Source organism: Thamnophis elegans, unplaced genomic scaffold (genome assembly GCF_009769535.1).
Source record: "Thamnophis elegans isolate rThaEle1 unplaced genomic scaffold, rThaEle1.pri scaffold_131_arrow_ctg1, whole genome shotgun sequence".
Taxonomy (NCBI): domain Eukaryota; kingdom Metazoa; phylum Chordata; class Lepidosauria; order Squamata; family Colubridae; genus Thamnophis; species Thamnophis elegans.
This window is the reverse complement of record NW_022473601.1, coordinates 31,608-50,629: the sequence shown is the minus strand read 5'-3', so window position 1 is coordinate 50,629 and position 19,022 is coordinate 31,608. Positions and strand designations below refer to the sequence as shown.

Below are 19,022 nucleotides of genomic sequence, written 5' to 3'. Positions count from 1 at the left end.
CCTCTTCCCAACCCAGCCTGGTCCATATTTTGGAGAAACCACAGCTTCGGATCCTGCCTTGCGAGAGACACAAGGGCCCTCTTCCGATGGGAGTCGCTCCCATTCAAATGTTAAGGGTCTGTTTCTGTCTCCCCTCTTCCCTCCCCTTCCCCCTCTTTGTGGGGAAGACCCATGGGATACCACAGCAGGGATGCGGTGGGCTTCTTGGGAAGGAACCAGTGGGTTTTATGTGCCTATGTATAAAACACCCTGCAACACACTTTTACTTACCCTTCTAAGAAAACCTGCGTTTGGGTTTCTTGGTATTTTCTTTTTTTAAAAGCAAATGTTCTCCGAAAGAAAATAATAAATTTCAGTTGAAAAATTAAAAAAAACTGCTACCTCTGTTCTTCTGATCTCTGGTGGGAAGACAGGTGTGTGTGTTGGGGGGGGGGCAGAGAAATGTGGTTTTGACTTCTGGTGTGAAGTGTTTTCTTCCTTCCCACGGGATTTTTCTCCCATTGTTTTGCTTCAGTCTCCAGATGGTGGGTTTTCTGGTGGCGTCCCACCCCTTTCCCACCTCTCTTTCCACCCCAAACTTGATCTGCTTGTATTTTCGGGCCAGCCCTAAAACCCTTGAGCCCAAATTCCCCTTTGGGGTGGGTCTTCTGGAATGGGGGGTCCTTGGTATATTCTCACCTGGGTGATATTCTTGCAGGCGTTTCATTACCCAACTAGGGAATATCATCAGTGCTAGAAGGGAATGGGGTGTATGGAGAGGAGGAGGAAGAGGACTTTGATGGTCTCTTGAGCTTGGTAGTTTTTGGTAGATGTTTCATGACCCAACTAGGTAACATCCTCAGTGCTAGAAAGGAGAGGGGTTTGCAGAGAGGAGGGGGAGGAGAATGAGGAAGGGGGGGAGGAGGATGACTGGGGTCCTTGGTGCTCTCTGAGCTGGCTGGCTTTTCTTGCAGACGTTTCATCGTCCAACAGGGTAACGTCATCAGTGCTGGAAGGGAGGGGGGGTTGCGGAGAGGGGGAGGGGAATGAGAGGAAGACTGTGGGGTCCTTGGCGTTTTCTGAACTTGGTGGTTTTCTTGCAGACATTTCACGACCCGGCTAGGTAACATCATCAGTGCTACTAAGGAATGGGGTTTACAGAGAGGTGGAGGAAGATGACAACTGTGGGGGTCCTTGGTGTTTCACTTGGTTGGGACGTTTCGCTACCCATCTAGGTTACCTCATCAGTGCTACGGATTTGCTTCCTGTTCTTTGTGCTTGATTCGTGGGCGGTTTCTCCTCTTTGCCCGGCGGGAATCCCTGCCCGCTCCCAACTCAGAGACCCAACGAATAGCAGCCCAGTCAAGCCTCCCAGTCTGGGATCTCCAGGCCTTCCCAGGAACCCATCTGGGGTGAAGGGAGCAGCGGCCTTCGGGAAGCAGAGCCGAGGGAAGGTTCGGATGCTTTGCGGGAAGATGGTTGGGGGTACACAGGGCAGCTCCGGTTTGATTCAGCTGCCCGGCTGTTTTCCCAGGAGATGCCAGTTAGGGTCTCCCCCAGTTTAACTGGGGGGCAGCTTTATCGCTCCAGAGTTTTGGGAGAACAGGATGAAAGGGGGGGACACCTGCTCTTTGGAAAGAAAACTCGGGGTTCAACGCATGAGGTTTACACCTGAGGAGCGAGAGACCCACACTGGGAAAAGATTACACATTGGTGAGATGGGCCTGCAAGAGGTTTGCACTACAGGTAGTAGTGTAATGACCCTTCGGGTGTGCAAAACTGAAGGGTTGGACTAGATGACCTCTGGCCTCCCTCCAGCCACCCAGTTCTTAACTCTGGGGTGTGCGTTACAGGTGGTCCTCAGCTTACAATCACAACGGAGCCCTGTTGCTAAGCGAGACACTTCTCAAGGGAGCTTTGCCATGTTTTACGACCTTTCCTGCCACTGTCGTTCAGCGAATCACTTCCGTGGTGGTTATCACAACAGTTGTTAAGTGAATCCGGCTTCCCCGTTCAGGTCGCAAAAGGGGATCATGTGACCCCCCCCCCAGGGACACTGCGACCGTCATAACTATGAACCAGTTTCCAAGCGTCTGAATTTGGATCATGTGACAATGGGGATGCTACAACGGTCGTAAGTGCGAAAAATGGTCGCAAGTCACTTTTTTCAGTGCCGTTGTACCTTTGAACGGTCATTAAGTGAACAGTTGTACGTCAAGGATTACCTGTAGTACGTTATGGAACCAGATTTATCCCGTGAGACTTTACCTCATTTTTCATGATGGGTAATTTTTTTGAGGCCCTTCTGGTTATTGATGTCCTCAAGCGTTAGAAGGCCGAATGAATCACAACATCCAAATATCCATTTTTATAGACAAAGTTAGGACTCCAGAACCCATAACTGGTTTTCTTGGGAAGCCAAAGACCTCTGGTCCAAGATGACCATTGAAGAAACGGGAGATGTTCTCAGATCTCAAGAGCTTTAGAAGTTACCCTTCCAAGGCCACAATTCCCTGCGCTTCCCCACTTTTGACCCAGTGCATCCCAACAGTTACCCACCCCACCAGCCCGTTGGCCATGAGAAGTTCCACCTTGCTGTTTTTGGCAGGTTCGTGACCTAAATCCACCCACCCACCCCAAAAATTGGCCAACGGATTGGGCTGAATCCATGAATCTGAGTCACCAAATGGCGGCTCGCGACACTGAGGAATGGTGTCTCCCAGCTTCTGATGATCTGCCAGTCCAGAGTCCTCTCCACTTCTGGACCTCAATTGGAGAGGAAGTCGATGGACGCCCGCACGGTCTTGGAGGTCCACACGTCCATGGCGGCCACCTTGATCTCCGTATCGCCAAACTGCATGCTGGCCCTGATCTCCCGCCGGCTTTTCTTGGGCGAGCCGGGCTCGTCCAGTTCCTCCAATTCCAGGCTGATGGTGCCGCACTTCCTCACCCCCGGATCGGTGATGTAGACCGCATCATCTGTGGCGCAACAGTAGATGTTGATGATGATCTTGCGTTGACCCACCCGGGCTGGGCAGTAGCTCCTCTGCACCACTTCGCCCAAGGCCACCGACTGGTCCACCGAGACAAACTTCTCGAAGATGTCGGTGCACCAGTTCTTCCCTTCCTTAACCAGCAACTTCTCCTTGGGGTGTTTCCCCTCCACGAACTTGTTCAGGACGCCAACGCCGTAGGTCAAGGGCGAGCGCCTCACCCGGACGATGGTGGGGTCCAGACCGAAGAGCACGGCCCCTTTGAGGATGGTCAGCCCCACGTCTTGAGGGATGATGACTCGGCAGGAGCTGCTGAAGGCAGATTGGACGGCGTGCTGCAAAATGGCCGACTCGGCAAATCCGCCCACCAGGAAGAAGAATTTGATGTCTTTCACCTCGGGCTTCTTCATGAGGTCGTCTGGCGGGAGAAGAAGAAGAGGTTGGAAAGAGAAGGAGGTGAGAAGAAGGTTGCCTTTGTCCAACTGAGGGGCGAAGCTGGACATCGGACCGAGTTGAGAGGCCGAGAGAGGCACAAACGATCTCTTTCTTCATCATTTAGCTCACGGGTGTCTAAACACAAGGCCCGCGGGCCGGATCCAGCGCACGATGTGGTCTGGATCCGGCCCGTGGGACCGTCTTGAAAAATGTGAGGGGCTGGCCCACATCACTTCAGCCTGGTCTACCCAATGTGAAGAGGAAACACGCCAGCAGTTTTGGAGTGGTGTCAAGCTGGCCACGCCCATCCAGTTTACCTCCCCCCCCTGGCTTTCAATGAAATTGAGTTTGATTTAGCTGATGGTTGACCTCCACCCTTGAGTAGGGAGAAAGGTTGCATGGATTGGGTATGCCTAGTGCTGTGATGGCAAACAGGTGGCACGCGGAGTCATATCAAGCGGGCACATGAACCGTTGCCCTAGCTCGGCTCCAGCGCAGCTGATTTTTGGCTGGCCACCCCACGCTTCCCTTCCCAGGAGTCTCCACGCAATGCCAGGTAAGTACAGCGCTCGCGCAGAGGCTCTGGGAGGGTGTTTTCAGCCTCGGGGGGAGGCCGTTTCCACCCTCACCAGGCTCCAGGAAAGGCTCTGGAGCCTGGGGAGGGCAAAAAAAGGGCCTACCTGGCCCATCGGAAGTCGGGAAACAGGCTGTTTCCAGCCTCCGGGAGGCCTCCAGAGGGCGGGGAAGGCCGTTTTCACCCTCCCCAGGAACCAAAAAAGCTGCGCGCGCATTCACAAGTCAGTATGGGGGTGGGTCGTGCACACATACGCAGGGGGCAAGACGTGGGGGGCATTAGATTATGGGTTTGGGCACGTGTGCTTTCGACACCCGAGGGAGAAAAGGTTCGCCATCACTGGTGTAGCGTAATGAAGAGAAGGGGACCAAGTCCTCACGAACTTTCGTCCTACAACTGAAACGACGGAGGACATCACAGGTTTTGCGTGACGTCCCAGGAGATCTGGAGCTTCTCAGCCATCCAGGCCATGGCTGTCCCAAAGGCAGAGGGGGGGCTGCCACCGGTTCGGACCGGTTCAGGCAAACTGCTAGTTCTGAGCAGCGGCAGGCCCCGCCCACCTGCTGCAGCGCTATCCCATCCCATATCCTTGCCGTTTGATGCCATGTGCATGCTCACAGTTTTGGTTCTGGCTGAACCGGTTGTTGCATTATGCAATGCCCACAGGTGGTTTTTCAAGAGGCCACTGGACTTCCTTGGTTTTTCTTTTGAAGAGGTTTCGCTCAAGCCTAACCCAGAGCTGAAGAAGCTTCTTGGATGAGAAGCGAAACCTCTTCCAAGAAAAAAGCAGGAAGTCCCGTGATCTCTTGAGATGTGGGAAGGGACCCCGGAGGACTCACCAATGTGCTTGATGATCTGGCTGACGGTGGGCTGGAAGAGCTCGTTCATGGCCTCGGGAGACATGCGCAGCATCCCTTGGGAAGACCACTTCACCAGGTGCATGCTGGGAAGGCAAGGGGGGAAACAAAAGGGGGGGATGAGAAAGGGGGGGGGGTCTCTCCTTTTAGCACGAAACATCCTGGACTGAGGGAAGCTGCGGCTAAGCCGGAGGGGAAGACGGTGGGGAGGGCCTTGAACCCATCAGTGGCCTAGAAGTCTGGGGGTTCAAAGTCACCTCCCCACACTCACTCAGTCATACACACACACAAAGACACACACACAAACAGACACATGCAAACTCACAATTTTTTCTTCTCTGCTGCAATCCTCCCCCCTCCCCCCTCTCTTATATCTGTCTATCATCTATCTACCTGTCTCTGTCTATTATCTCTCATCTCTGCCTGCCTGCCAGCCTACCTATCTATCTTGTCTGTCTTATCATCTATCTATCATCTATCATCAGAGCCAAGGTGGCGCAGTGGTTAGGGTGCAGCACTGCAGGCCACTTCAGCTGACTGTTATCTGCAGTTCAGCGGTTCTAATCTCACCGGCTCAGGGTTGACTCAGCCTTCCATCCTTCCGAGGTGGGTAAAATGAGGACCTGGATTGTTGTTGGGGGCGATATGCTGACTCTGTAAAACCGCTTGGAGAGGGCTGAAAGCCCTATGAAGCGGTATAGAAGTCTAACTGCTATTGCTATCTATCAATCTCTCTCTATCATCTATCTATCTAACTATCTTATCTATCTATCTATCTATCATATCTTTATCTGTCTCTCTATCTTATCTATCTAACTTATCTATCTAACTAACTATCTTATCTCTTATCTATCTATCATCTATCTATCATCTATCTATCTATCTATCTATCTTATCTCTTATCTATCTATCATCTATCTATCTTACCTATCTTATCTCTCTCTTTCTATCTTATCTATCTAACTTATCTATCTATCATCTATCTAACTATCTTATCTCTTATCTATCTATCTATCTTATCTCTTATCTATCTATCATCTATCTATCTATCATCTATCTAACTATCTTATCTCTTATCTATCTATATCATCTATCTATCTATCTATCTATCTATCTATCTATCTATCTATCTATCATCTATCTATCAATCATCTCTCTCTCCCCCCCCTCCTCTTCTCCCCAACCTCCGACCTGCTGCGCTTGAGGGCCGTCTCCACGTTCTGCCCGCGGTGCTTCCGGTAGAAGTCAATGAAGGAGAAGGGCAGGGAGATGTTGAGGGGGTTGGTGCGGTGGGGGGCGGCCGTCCGCTTCCGGGCCTCGAAGGCGATGGTCAGGTCCACCCAGGCGGCCGGGCGTTTGGCCTTGAAGGTGGCGATGAAGTCTTCACCAAATATCTGGCAGAGCAGCTTCTCAAAGGCCAAGTCCACCCCAACAGCCCCGTAGGGACCTCCTGGAAGGGGAGCCAAGAGCAGAAGGAGAGCAGGTCAAGAGCCAGGGGGTTTCTGGGCACCTTCTGGGTCCCCCAGTGGCCCATTGAGGTTCTTCTTTCAGTTTTATGGGGTTTTTTTTTTGAATGCATGCATTTGTTATTTTTAATTGTTTTTCTTTTTGTCAGAGTTTATTTCAAGCATGTTTAAACTCCGTGACTGATGACTGAGTTCCAAGCATGCTCGGAATAAACACATGCCAATCATCTGTCAAAAATTAAAACCAAAATTAAAGAGAAATAAACGTGGCTCAAGGCTGCCCCCTGCTGGAAGGATCTACTGGTAAGAAAAGTCCAAAGAAAGTGAATATCAGCTAAGCTCTCACGGGACTAGATTTAAAAATAGTTAAATGACGTTCGCTTAAAAGTCGTCCTTCGGGTGAGGTTGAACTGAACCCCTCACTTTTTTGAGGGGGAAAAAATCAATTTTAAAACTTGAAAAAAAAATGTAAAGAAGAGATTAATCTTTTTCCAAGATTTTTTTTTTGGGTCGTGGAGTCTTTTCACTTGTAGCCACTAGATGGAGCCCTAGGATAAATACAGCAGAGCCGCTTTTGCAGGAAGAGAAATTTAAAAATCTTTTTCCTACAGAAAATTATAGGAGAAAGTTCAGAGAGAGGCTGCTTTATCCCCAGTCCTCACACACACACCCCTTTCTCCTCTTTTTGTATGTTCTTTACAACTTGCAAAACCACGCTGATGGCAAGCATTTCAATCAGTCGGGCACACCAAAAGCGTATGTTTTACTGTATTGACTGTTTTTGCACATTAAAGGCTTAATTCTCCAATCTTGGCGGTCTCTGTAAATCAGTGTTTCTCAACCTTGGCAACTTGAAGATGTCTGGACTTTAACTCCTAGAATTCCCCAGCCAGCGAATTCGCTGGCTGGGGAATTCTGGGAGTTGAAGTCCAGACATCTTCAAGTTGCCAAGGTTGAGAAACACTGCTGTAGATACAGAAAGACTCCCAATTCCTATAATCCCCTGCATATCTCAGATGATGGGGCCGGGGTTCACTCCCTCTCAAAAGCTCCAGGTTCAACAAGCTGGTCTAAAAGCTGAAACAGCACTTTTAACACTTAGAATAGTGTGTTAGTCGTTCCCGACTCCAGGGGGCGGTGCTCATCTCCGTTTCAAAGCCGAAGAGCCAGCGCTGTCCGAAGACGTCTCCGTGGTCATGTGGCCGGCATGACTCAACGCCTGAAGGCGCACGGAACGCTGTTCCCTTCCCACCAAAGGTGGTTCCTATTTTTCTACTTGCATTTTTTTTACGTGCTTTCGAACTGCTAAGTTGGCAGAAGCTGGGACAAGTCACGGGAGCTCACTCCATTATACTAGGGATTCGAACCGCCGAACTACCAACATTTCCAATCGACAAGCTTAGTATCTTAGCCACTGAGCCACCTTAGAATAGTTGACACCATAACAGTTTGGAGGGGATGAGAGACAAGAAGATATATTGGGAAATGACAGTCCTTCAATTGAATTTTCTCTTAAATAATTAGACCCTCCCCTTGGAGAATGAAATATTTTGGGGACTCTCAAAAGCGGCAGAATTGTATATTTCCCCAAGAGGAGAAATGGAGAAATATGCTCTTAAAGGCAGAGACTAACCCTAGTTTCCTGCATGGTTAAACAGCCCCCAGCAGATGCCTGAAGTCTTTAGAGATGGGCGTTTTGTGCCCATTAAGAAAGACGCGGTTAATCTATTCACCAACAAAACACCTTCAGCTCCAGGTGACGGGATGAAGAATTTGCATTGGCCCCACTTAAATTCTAAGAACAGGCGACGAACTTTTAGAACGTAATAGGATGAACTCACCACCATTGAAAGGGCAAAAAGACACAAAAGCCGCCTCCATTGCCCAATCCCCAGAACAGTTCAGAATCACAGAAACCCATAAAGCTCCATCAACCGATTTGTCAGTTGTGCCAGAACAACCTGCCTTTGCTGGTTCGGCTCATCCATAAACAAGAGTCCTCCTTTCCAATCGGAGCAGATTTCTCTTCCCGCGACCCCCGAGAGCCCCCCCCCCACCAGCCTCACCTGACGCCTTATAGAGCTCTTTCAAGGTGCCCTGGGGCTGTTCGATCTGATGGACGGTCAGATCCACGGTCCCCCCCCCACAATCGGCCACGATGTAGCGGTCGCCTGCCCAGCAAAGGAAAGACAGGTAAGGCGAGGCTTGTTGAAGGTATGCCAGGATTGTCACCCAGGTTCCCCCCCCCTTGAAATGTTTGGGGAATAGGTGCACGGAGCAGGAAGAGGAAGCTACACACACACACACACACACACACACACACACACATCATATCGGCATGATGTCACACCCGGTCATTGTTCTATAGGAAGTTTGCACCCACTCTTAGGAAAATGAAATATCTTGGGAAATATTGAAAAGGCAGAATATTGTATTTTTCCTGGAGCAGAAATGGAGAAACGTGTTTTTAGGCAGGAAACAACAGACGGACTCTTAATAGCCCCCGCCTTTGTCAATGGGCCATTAAAAGGCCTGGGTCAGTCTACTCTACATAACAAAGATCTCCCCCCTCCAGCTCCAGGGCGATGGGATTAAGGCGTGATCGTATGAACCTTGTACCCATCTCCCCACAGGGCTCCTGGGGAGAAGCCAGGCTCAACCCAACTTCTCCCCGAAGAAGAGGAGCAGGAGGAAACTTCTCCAGCCTGGGACGTTCTGGATTCAGCCGGCCAGATCGAATCCTCTCCTTGTCCATACAGGCAGTCCTTGAATCACAAGGATTCGTTTAGCGACCGTCCAAAATTACAATAGCACTTTAAAAAAAGCCCGGTCACGTAGGCCTGATTTTCACACTTTACGACCGTTTCAGCATCCCCCATCATCATGGGGTCAAAACGGGCAACTGACTCATATTTATGACAGTTGCAGCATCCCCGGGTCACGCGAACACCCGAAGCCAGGTTCACTTAGCAACCGTGCGACTCATCCAACAACTGCGGTGGTTCGCTTAACAACGGTGGCAAGAAAGGTCGTTAAAAAGGGGGCGAAGCTCACTCAGCGACTCTCTTGCTTGGCGATGGAATTGAACGGAATGGAGGTTTTGGGCTCAAATATGGTCACAAGTCGAGGACTGCCTGCGTGCGGGTGGGGAGAGGGTTAGGGGTCTCCTGCTTGGGCAGGGGGTTGGACTAGATGACCTCCAGAGGTCCCTTCCAACTCTCTACCCCTCTCCTCCTCCCTTCCTCTTCCGGCCCCTTGTTGATGCCCCCTTCTCTGCCCAGCCTCCTCTGTGCCAACGCTTCACCCTCTGCCTTCCAAGCAACGGGGCCGGTCAGGCAGGTTGGGACTCCCGTGCCCAGCGTTCCCAGCCAGCCAGCCTTCCCCAGAGGCCCCTACCTGTCTGCATTTCCGACCAGAGTTCGCCCACCCCGGACTCGATCAGGAAGGTCCGGCTGTGCCTGGAGCGTCGGAGCTGTTCTCGAGCTGCGGGAAGAGAGAGAGAGGGCAGAGGGTGGCACCACATGCCTGGCGATGGGCAATAGCAATAGCAGTAGACTTATATACCGCTTCATAGGGCTTTCAGCCCTCTCTAAGCGGTTTACAGAGTCAGCATATCGCCCCCAACAACAATCTGGGTCCTCATTTTACCCACCTCGGAAGGATGGAAGGATGAGTCAACCCTGAGCCGGTGAGATTTGAACCGCTGACCTGCTGATCTAGCAGTAGCCTGCAGTGCTGCATTTAACCACTGCGCCACCTTGGCTCTTGGCAAGCAGCAACAAAGAAACCCTGAACCACTCGGGGTGTCATCCTGGCTTCCTTACAGCCAAGCTCAGAGAGGACCCCACAATCCTCCTCCCCCCCCCCCCCGCTTCAAACTACACACTCCTCCAGCACTGATGATATTACCTAGTTGGGTCATTAAAAGTGCTAGAAAACCACTAAGCCCAAAGGGCACCAAGGATTATTATTCTTCCTCCTCCTCTTCCTCTTCCTCTTCCTCCTCCTCCTCCTCCTCCTCCTCCTCCTCCTCCTCCTCCTCCTCCTCCTCCTCCTCCTCCTCCCCCTTCAGCCTCCACACTCTTCCAGCACTGATGATGTTGCCTAGTTCGGTACTTAAATGTCTGCAAGAAAACCACCAAGCTCAGAGAGCACCAAGGATTATTATTATTTCTCTTCCCCTCCTCCTCCCACTTCCGCCTCCCCCTCCTGCTGTCCTGCACTCTGAAAACCCCGCTCCCTCTTAGCACTGATGCTGTTAGCTGGCTGGCTCACGAAACGCCTGCAAGCGAAGGACCTGGTTCGGAGAGGGCCCGAGAGACCCCTCGTTTCAAGCCCGGAGCGATGGAGATCCTCCCTGGTCCTCCTTGTTCCCCTGCCTGCCCGCTGGCCTTGTCCGTCCTGCTTGGCAGGGCCCTGGCTCACCTACCCTGCCTGAAGCTGGAGTCGATGGGCAGGTCAGGCGCCAGTCCGTTGGCCTGGGGTCTGTAGCTGAGGTCGATCAGCTGGTTGAGGCGAAGTTTCCGGCAATAGATGGAAGCCGCTTCGGGCTCCAGAGCAATCAGCAGCTGCTCGGGGTTCTCCAAAGACACCAGGCCCGCCTGGAAGGAAGGATGGTTGAAGGGGGGGGGGCTCCATTCATTAGCCAGAAGGGACCCCCCTGGCAAGAAGGCACATCTGGAGGGCGCCAGGTTGGAGAAAGGCCCCAACCTCTGTTCTACATTGGCCATCTCCCCTGGAGGACGTCCCTGCTCCCTCTGACCGGCTGGCCCAGGAGAGGCCCCTGCAGGAGGAGTTCAGGAATCCCCTGGGAAATTCCTCCAGAAGGGGAAATAATTAGGAAAACTCCAACCTGTGTGCTGAAATGGATAAATTAAACATGGGAACTGAAGAACAAAGAGGAATCAGACTGTTATAAGACCCGGGACAAATTTTATCGATGGTTGGAAGAAAGAGGAAAGACCCCCCCCCTCCCAAATAAGCAACGGCTAAGATTTATAGAAAGGAGATTAGAATTAGGTCTGTGTGATGGGAATCTTTAGATAGATAGATAGATAGATAGATAGATAGATAGATAGATAGATAGATAGATAGATAGATAGATAGATAGATAGAGGAGGGGATGGACACAGAGAGAGAGAGAGAAAGAAGAAAGAAAGGAAGGAAGGAAGGAAGGAAGGAAGGAAGGAAGGAAGGAAGGAAGGAAAGAAAAGAAAACCAGTACTCACCAAATAGGCAGCTTCCCTCATGAACTGTTTAGCCGGCTGTTTCCAAATGGCGGGCACCGTGATGACCCACCGGATGGCATCGGCCACAGGGAAGGCCGGGCACTGGTCCTTCAGCTCCTGCAAAAGAGGGGGCCGTCACAGGGGGTCCCGGCTGCAGAACAGGGCAGAAGGAAACCCATCCCCTCAGATACGCTGGCTGGGGATTTTGGGAGTTGAAGTCGACAAGTCTTAAAGCAGCCCCTGATTTACAATGAAGAAACTACTGGGAGGGTCCTTCCCTCCCCCCTCCCTCCCTCCCCCTGCTTTCCTCCCTCCCCCCCCACTCCTTCATCACTCCTTCTTCCTTTCTTTTTCTCTTTCCTTTTCCTTTCCTCCTTTCTCCCTCCACCCTTCCTCCCTCCTCCCTTCCTATTTGATTCCTCCCTCCATCCTCCTGCTTTCCTCCCTCCCCCTCTCTTGCTTTCATCTGTCTCATTCTTCCTTTCTTTTTCTCTTTCCCTTTCCTTCCTCCCTCCCTCCCTCCCTCCTTCCTTCTTTCCTTCCCCTTTGATTTCTTCCTTCCTTCCTCCCTCCGTTCCTCCATCCTCCAGCTTTCCTTCCTCCTCCTCTCTCTCTTTCACCTGTCTCATTCTTCCTTTCTTTTTCTCTTTCCCTTTCCTTCCTCCCTCCCTCCCTCCTTCTTCCTTCCTTCCTTTCCTTCCTTCCTTCCTTCCTTTCCTTCCTTCCTTCCTTCCCTTTGATTTCTTCCTTCCTTCTTCCCTCCGTCCCTCCATCCTCCTGCTTTCCTTCTCCTCTCTCTCTTTCACCTTCTCATTCTTCCTTTCTTTTTCTCTTTCCCTTTCCTTCCTCCCTCCCTCCTTCTTTCCTTCCTTCTTTCCTTCCCCTTTGATTTCTTCCTTCCTTCCTCCCTCCGTCCCTCCATCCTCCTGCTTTCCTTCCTCCTCCTCCTCTCTCTCTTTCACCTGTCTCATTCCTCCTTTCTTTTTCTCTTTCCCTTTCCTTCCCCCTCCCTCCCTCCCTCCTTCCTTCTTTCCTTCCCCTTTGATTTCTTCCTTCCTTCCTCCCTCTGTCCCTCCATCCTCCTGCTTTCCTTCCTCCTCCTCCTCTCTCTCTTTCACCTGTCTCATTCTTCCTTTCTTTTTCTCTTTCCCTTTCCTTCCTCCCTCCCTCCTTCTTCCTTCCTTCCTTCCTTCCTTTCCTTCCTTCCTTCCTTCCTTTCCTTCCTTCCTTCCTTCCCTTTGATTTCTTCCCTCCTTCCTCCCTCCGTCCCTCCATCCTCCTGCTTTCCTTCCTCCTCCTCCTCTCTCTCTTTCACCTGTCTCATTCCTCCTTTCTTTTTCTCTTTCCCTTTCCTTCCTCCCTCCCTCCTTCTTCCTTCCTTCATTTCCTTCCTTCCTTTCCCTTTGATTTCTTCCTTCCTTCCTCCCTCCTTCCTCATTCTTCCTTCCATCCTCCTTCTCCTCTCTCTCTTTCACCTGTCTCATTCCTTTCTTTTTCTCCTTTCCTCCCTCCCTCCCTCCCTCCCTCCCTCCCAGGTAGACAATCTCTCCCACCCGCCCCCTCCCTGGGGGCACGGGGAGCTCTGCCCCTCCTCCTCCTCCTCTCACCCGCACGGCCTGCTGCCTGAAGAAGCGGAGGGCGTGAGCGAAGACCTCCAGCGCCTGAACCTTCTTCCCGTTGACGGCCGCCAGTTCCGTCTTCAGGCTCAGGTCCTGGGAAAAAGACCACCGTCAAAGGACGCCTCACACCCCTCCCCCATCTCTCTCCGGGAGCCACGGAAACGAGACAGGGGGGACCATTTCCACGTACTCCTCGACTTACGACCACAGTTCAGCCCGAAACTTCTGTTGCTAAGCGAGACAGTTGTGAAATAAGTTTCGTCCCATTTTTTTTACGACCTTCCTGGCCACCGTTGTTAACCGAATCACTGCCGTGGTTTAATTTAGCAATCCGGTTGTTAAGTGAACCTGGCTTCCCCTTTGGCTTCGCTTGTCAGGAGGTCACAAAAATGGATCACGGGATGCTGCAAAACCGTCATAAATATGAGTCAGTGGCCAAGCCTCTGAATTTTGATCATGGGGGGGGCCCCCACAGGAAGCCTGCAACAGCCGTAAGTGTGAAAAAAACGGTCATAAGTCCCTTTTTCCAGCGGCGGCGTCACTCCGAACGGTCACTAAACGGAACTGTTGTAAGTTGAGGACTGACTGACATTGCTGTTCTTGGGCAAAAGGGTAATAAAATGCTGTCATGTGATTGCTGGGGTGAGGGGGGGAGAGAAGAAAGCATCAAAATTTAAGGTCATAAAGTTGTAAGTCATTTTGACCACCTCATCCTTGGCGTTTTGGGGCCCCCGCTGTTTGGACTACACTTCCCATGAACCTGGTGAGCTGGAATGAGGGGAGTTCTAGTCTCCCGCACCCAAGGAGACCCCAATGGGATGTCTTCCCATACCAGTTCTCAACCAATCCGAATAGAGCTGGAAGGGAGGGACCTTGGAGGTCTTCTAGTCCAAGCCCCCTGCTCAAGCAGGAGACCCTCTACCACTCCAGACCCACAACCTCTAGTGGCAAGCAGTTCCACTGGTTCATTGTCCTCCCTGCCAGGAAATTCCTCCTTAATTCTCGGTTGCTTCTCTCCTTGATTAGTTTCCATCCATTGCTTCTTCTTGTCCTGCCTTCGGGGGCTTTTGAAAATAAATTGACCCCCCCCTCATCTTTTTGGCAGCCCCCCCCCCAAATACTGGACGATTGTTCTCATGTCCCCCCCCCCAGTCCTGGTTTTCTGGTAGTTTTAACCCATTCAATGCTAGGCGGGATAATGGAATAACAGAGTTGGAAGGGACCTTGGAGGTCTTCTAGTCCAACCCCCTGTTCAAGCAGGATGCCTTATACCAGTGGTTCCCAAACTTGGCAACTTTAAGACTTGTGGACTTCAACTCCCAGAATTCTCCAAACTTGGCAACTTTAAGACTTGTGGACTTCAACTCCCAGAATTCTCTGCTGGCTGGAGAATTCTGGGAGTTGAAGTCCACATGTCTTAAAGTTGCCAAGTTTGGGAACCACTGCCTTATGCCGTTCCAGACAAGTGGCCGTCCAGTCTCTTCTTGAAAACCTCCAGTGATGGAGCACCCACAACTTCTGGTGGCAATGAGTTCCATTGGTTATTTGTATAACTTCTCCTACTTGAGCTGGAGTAGAGGTCCTCCGTAGTCCCTTCCAGCTCATTCTATTCTCCTTGTCCTCACTCTCAGGAAATTCCCCCTTTCACTCAAGGTTGCTTCTCTCCTTGTTTAATTGCCCTCCATTCCTTCATGTCCTGCCTTCTGGTGCCTTGGAGAATAGGTTGAACCCCCCCCGGCCCCCCTCTTCTTCTTTGGGGCAGCCCCTGAGATATCGGAAGATGCTCTCGTGTCTCCCCTGGTCCTTCTTTTCTCTCGACTTCCTCTGTTTTGGCCCTGAGGTTTTTTCCTGGGAATGGACTCACGCTGGAGCTGTGGATCTTCATCTTGAACTTCTCAAAGTAGAGCCACTCGTGGGCCTCCTCGGGGTCCAGGTCGTGGTAATAGTCCCGCGCCGTGTAGCCGAAGCTGTGGAAGGCGCCTTCCGGCGTCAGGAGAAGGCTGGTGGGGGTCTTCTGGTGGGCCACTCCAGGGTCTCCCCCTTCCCACTTCCTGCCAGGGAAAACCCAAAGTGGAATTAATTCTCCCGCCCCCCCTGACAGGAAGGCCATGTCCCTCCATCCCTCCCTCTTTCCTCCTTCTCTCTTCCCTTTTTCTCTTTTTCCTTCCTCCTCCTTTTCTTCCAAGGTGGCGCAGTGGTTAAATGCAGCACTGCAGGCTACTGCTAGATCAGCAGTTCAGCGGTTCAAATCTCACCGGCTCAGGGTTGACTCAGCCTTCCATCCTTCCGAGGTGGGTAAAATGAGGACCCAGATTGTTGTTGGGGGCAATATGCTGACTCTCTGTAAACCGCTTAGAGAGGCCTGAAAGGCCTATGAAGCGGTATATAAGTCTACTGCTATTGCTATTGCTATTCCTTCCTTCCTCCCCCTTGCCCCTTCTTCGCTCCCTCCCTTCCTCTCATCTGTCTCTCCTTTTTTTCTCTTTTTCCTTCCTACCTTCCTCCCCTCTTTTTTCCTTCTTTCCTTCCTTTCTCTCTTGCTATTTCTTCCCTCCCTCCCTTGCTCCCTCTCTCCATCTCATCCTTCCTCCTTCTCTCCTTTTTTCTCCTTTTCCTTCCTTCCTCCCCTTATTTTTTCCTTCCTTCTTCCCTCCCTCCCTTGCTCCCTCCATCTCATCCTCCTTCTCTCTTTTTTCTCCTTTTCCTTCCCTCCTCCCCTCTTTTTTCCTTCTTTCCTTCCTTTCTCTTGCCACTTCTTCCCTCCCTCCCATCCTCCCTCATCCTCCTTCTCTCCTTTTTTCTCCTTTTCCTTCCTTCCTCCCCTCTTTTTTCCTTCCTTCTTTCCTTCCTTTCTCTCTTGCCATTTCTTCCCTTCCTCCCTTGCTCCCTCTCTCCATCTCACCCTTCCTCCTTCTCTCCTTTTTTCTCCTTTTCCTTCCTTCCTCCCCTTATTTTTTCCTTCTTTCCTTCCTTTCACTCTCTCGCCACTTCTTCCCTCCCTCCCTTGCTCTCTTCCTCCATCTCACCCTTCCTCCTTTTCTCCTTTTTTCTCCTTTCCCTTCCTTCCTCTCCTCTTTTTTCCTTCTTTTCTTCCTTTCTCTCTCTTGCACTTCTTCCCTCCCTCCTTCCTTCTTTCCTTCCTTCCTTTAATTCCCAACTTGTCAGCCATGAAAGGCCAGGTTCAAATATGAAGATCCAATTTAGCTGACTTATTGCTAAAAGCCTTTGCAGAGGAATCTGCTGGAGTCACAGAGAGCACCTGCTAGGAATTAGATGAAGGTCCAGGGAATTCAGCGGGAGTTTGGACTTAATTCACTTTTGGCTCCTTAAGGATTCCGGACAAAATTCTGTTGCCCTCCAGAAATAATCTAAAGCCCGTCCCCCCAAATTCCACGTAGGCAGAGAGGTTGGGACTGCTGACTGCTGGGTGCAGTCTCTTGCAAACACCTGGGCAGGTGAGTTCCCTTCCTTGGCACAGGGCTTCCGCCTGAAGAGAGGCTCGTGGAAAACAAATATTCTCTGTTCATCCATGCATGGAATACCCGGAGACCTGTGCCAAGGATTGCGGAGGAGATCTGAAGAATAAATGTCTCTCTGGTTTGGGTATTTGTCCGTGTTTGTGTCTGTGCGAGAGAGAGAGAGAGAGTGGGGAGGGAGGGAGAGAGGGAGAGAAAGAGAGAAACGGAAGCAGAGAGAAAGAGAATGAGAAAGGGGGATAGAGAGAGAGAGAGAGAGAAAGAGATACAGAATGAAAGAGGCAAGAGAGAAAGAGAAGAAAGAAAAAAGAGAGAAAGAGAAGAAAGAGAAAAAAGAGAGAAATAGAGAAACAGAGGGAGAGAGAGAGAGAAAGAGAGAGAATAAAAAGAGAATGACAGCAAGGAAGAGATACAGAGAAAGGCAAAGAGAGAGACAAAAGAGAAAATAGAGAGAGAGAGAATGAGAAAGAGAAATAAAGATAAAGGAAGAGAGAGAGAGAGAGAGAAACAGAAAGAGAAAGAGGGAAAAAGAGAAAAGAGAGTGAAAGAGCGAGAGAAAGAGATAAAAGAAAAAATAAAGAAATAGAGAAACAGAGAAGAAAGAGAGAGAATGAGAGAGAGAAAGAGAGAGAGAAAGAGAGAGAGAAAGAGGGTAAGACAAGAAAAAGAGAATAAGAGCGAGAAAGATACAGAGAAAGCGGGAAAGAGAGAGAGAAAAGAAAAGGGAAAAAGAGAGAGAAAAGAAGAGACAGAAAGAGAAAGGAAGAGAGAGAAAAAAACAGAGAAAGAGGGAAAAAGAAAAGAGAGTGCAAAAGAGTAAAAGAGAAACAGAGAGAAACAAACAGATAGAAAGAGAGAGAGGAGAAAAGAGCAAAAGAAAGGGAGAGAGAGAGAGATTTAGAGCCGGCCTTCAGCCCCAGAGGTTACCTCATCATGTGGAGGGTCTCGGGGTCGCTGACGAAGCTGAAGGCGTAGCCGCTGGACGTCGTCCCAAAGTCAATGGCCACCACCACCCCGAAAGGAGCCGCCTCTCGCCTCCCGATGTCATTCCTCTGCAAAAGACACACACCGGGATGCCGGAGGGCCCGCAAGGAGGGAGAGGCCCCTGGGCCTGCCCCACATGCTCCAATCTGGGCTCCGGGACACGAACCTCGGACCCTTTAAGATTTGTGGACTCCAACTCCCAGAATTCCCCAGCCAGCACAGGTCCAGGGCTTCAGCACCACTCGACAAGCCCACTTATCTCCTGTTTTGGGGCGTGGGTGTTGATCAAATGGGGGGTGGGTGGCGGCTTCTGCTTACCGGTGACTGAGATGGGGTGAGGGGTGCGATGCTGCAGCTGTGGAGCCCGGGAGAACTTGGCGGAGATGGGGTTCGGGACCGCTCCCCATTTGTCCCTGGCGAAGAAGAGAAGGGAAGACGGAGGCTTAAAAAACAGCCCTTCGCGTAGGACTGTTGGGAGGACGAAAAATCCATCTGGTTCTGTTCCAAGCTGGGGGAAAAACCACTGGAAACAACATGGGAGGCTGGAGGCCGATTGGAAGGAAGGTCCAACAGAACCTCCCAAAGCATGTAGTTCTGGGGCAGCTGGCAAAATGGTTGGATGAGTGGATGAATTCTGTTAGGAATATAATCTAATGGTTGGGTTGGCAATATATAAATCATGTAACAAAGCTGTTCCTGTTTCTTTAAATCATGCTGTAAAATGTGATTGGTTGCTGTTTCCTCAATCGGCCATAAGAGGGAGCCAGAATCACTGTTAGATGCTGATCTGATCGGAGTGTTTGGAAGCTGGCTGTTAGAAGTGCCGTATAGTGATCAGCGTGAGCTATTGTAAGTTTTGCAACTGCTAGCAAACTTTGTGTACCGGACTGTTTGTATGTTTATGGACTATGTTATTTGGCGGTGACGGTGGGACCAGAGCTGGCCCAGACTACCAGTTTCAGCTACGCGGCGCAGCTGGGCCGGTCGCTGACATCTGTGAAAAAAAATCCAGGTGCTCAGGCATGAAAATGTGCCGCTCAAACGCTATACTTTTCCGCGCACACGGAGAAAACATTAGAGGGAACATTGGCCCCTGGGCCTTGAGTTTGAGCCCCCTGCCCTAGAGCCTCAAAGAGTGGAATGTAGAAACTAAACAATAATAATCGAATCGAATAGAAATGGAACCGAATGGAACAGGACAGGACAGAACTGGAATGGAATGGGACCAAATGGGACAGGACAGAACACAATGGAACAGAACAGAATGGAACAGACAGGACAGGACAGCTATATTTGGCCAAGTGTGATTAGGCATACAAGGAATTAATCTCTGGTATAGAAGAGAGAGAGAGAGAGAGGGAGGGAGAGAGGGAGGGAGGGAGGGAGGGAGGGAGAGAGAGAGAGAGAGAGA

The 19,022-nt window shown here is 50.8% G+C and overlaps 1 protein-coding gene across 1 annotated transcript; it reads right to left on the bottom strand.

The window, feature by feature from the left end:
• Positions 1-2,364: 2,364 nt before the first annotated feature.
• HSPA12B (heat shock protein family A (Hsp70) member 12B) lies at positions 2,365-17,632 on the bottom strand. Its single transcript, XM_032238361.1, has 10 exons — positions 17,555-17,632; positions 15,016-15,202; positions 13,140-13,244; positions 11,533-11,649; positions 10,734-10,905; positions 9,701-9,787; positions 8,371-8,475; positions 6,030-6,288; positions 4,821-4,924; positions 2,365-3,390 (listed from the first exon to the last, which is right to left on the bottom strand). Exons 1-10 carry the CDS (start codon positions 17,560-17,562, stop codon positions 2,747-2,749), a joined length of 1,788 nt encoding a protein of 595 aa, XP_032094252.1. The 5' UTR covers positions 17,563-17,632; the 3' UTR covers positions 2,365-2,746.
• Positions 17,633-19,022: the final 1,390 nt, after the last annotated feature.

Coding starts and splice junctions, on each gene's coding strand:
- HSPA12B (XM_032238361.1), bottom strand. Junction 6,289..8,370: donor AGAGCTCTATAAGGCGTCAG/GTGAGGCTGGTG, acceptor CTCCCCTTCCAG/GAGGTCCCTACGGGGCTGTT. Junction 3,391..4,820: donor CCAGATCATCAAGCACATTG/GTGAGTCCTCCG, acceptor TTCTCCCGCCAG/ACGACCTCATGAAGAAGCCC.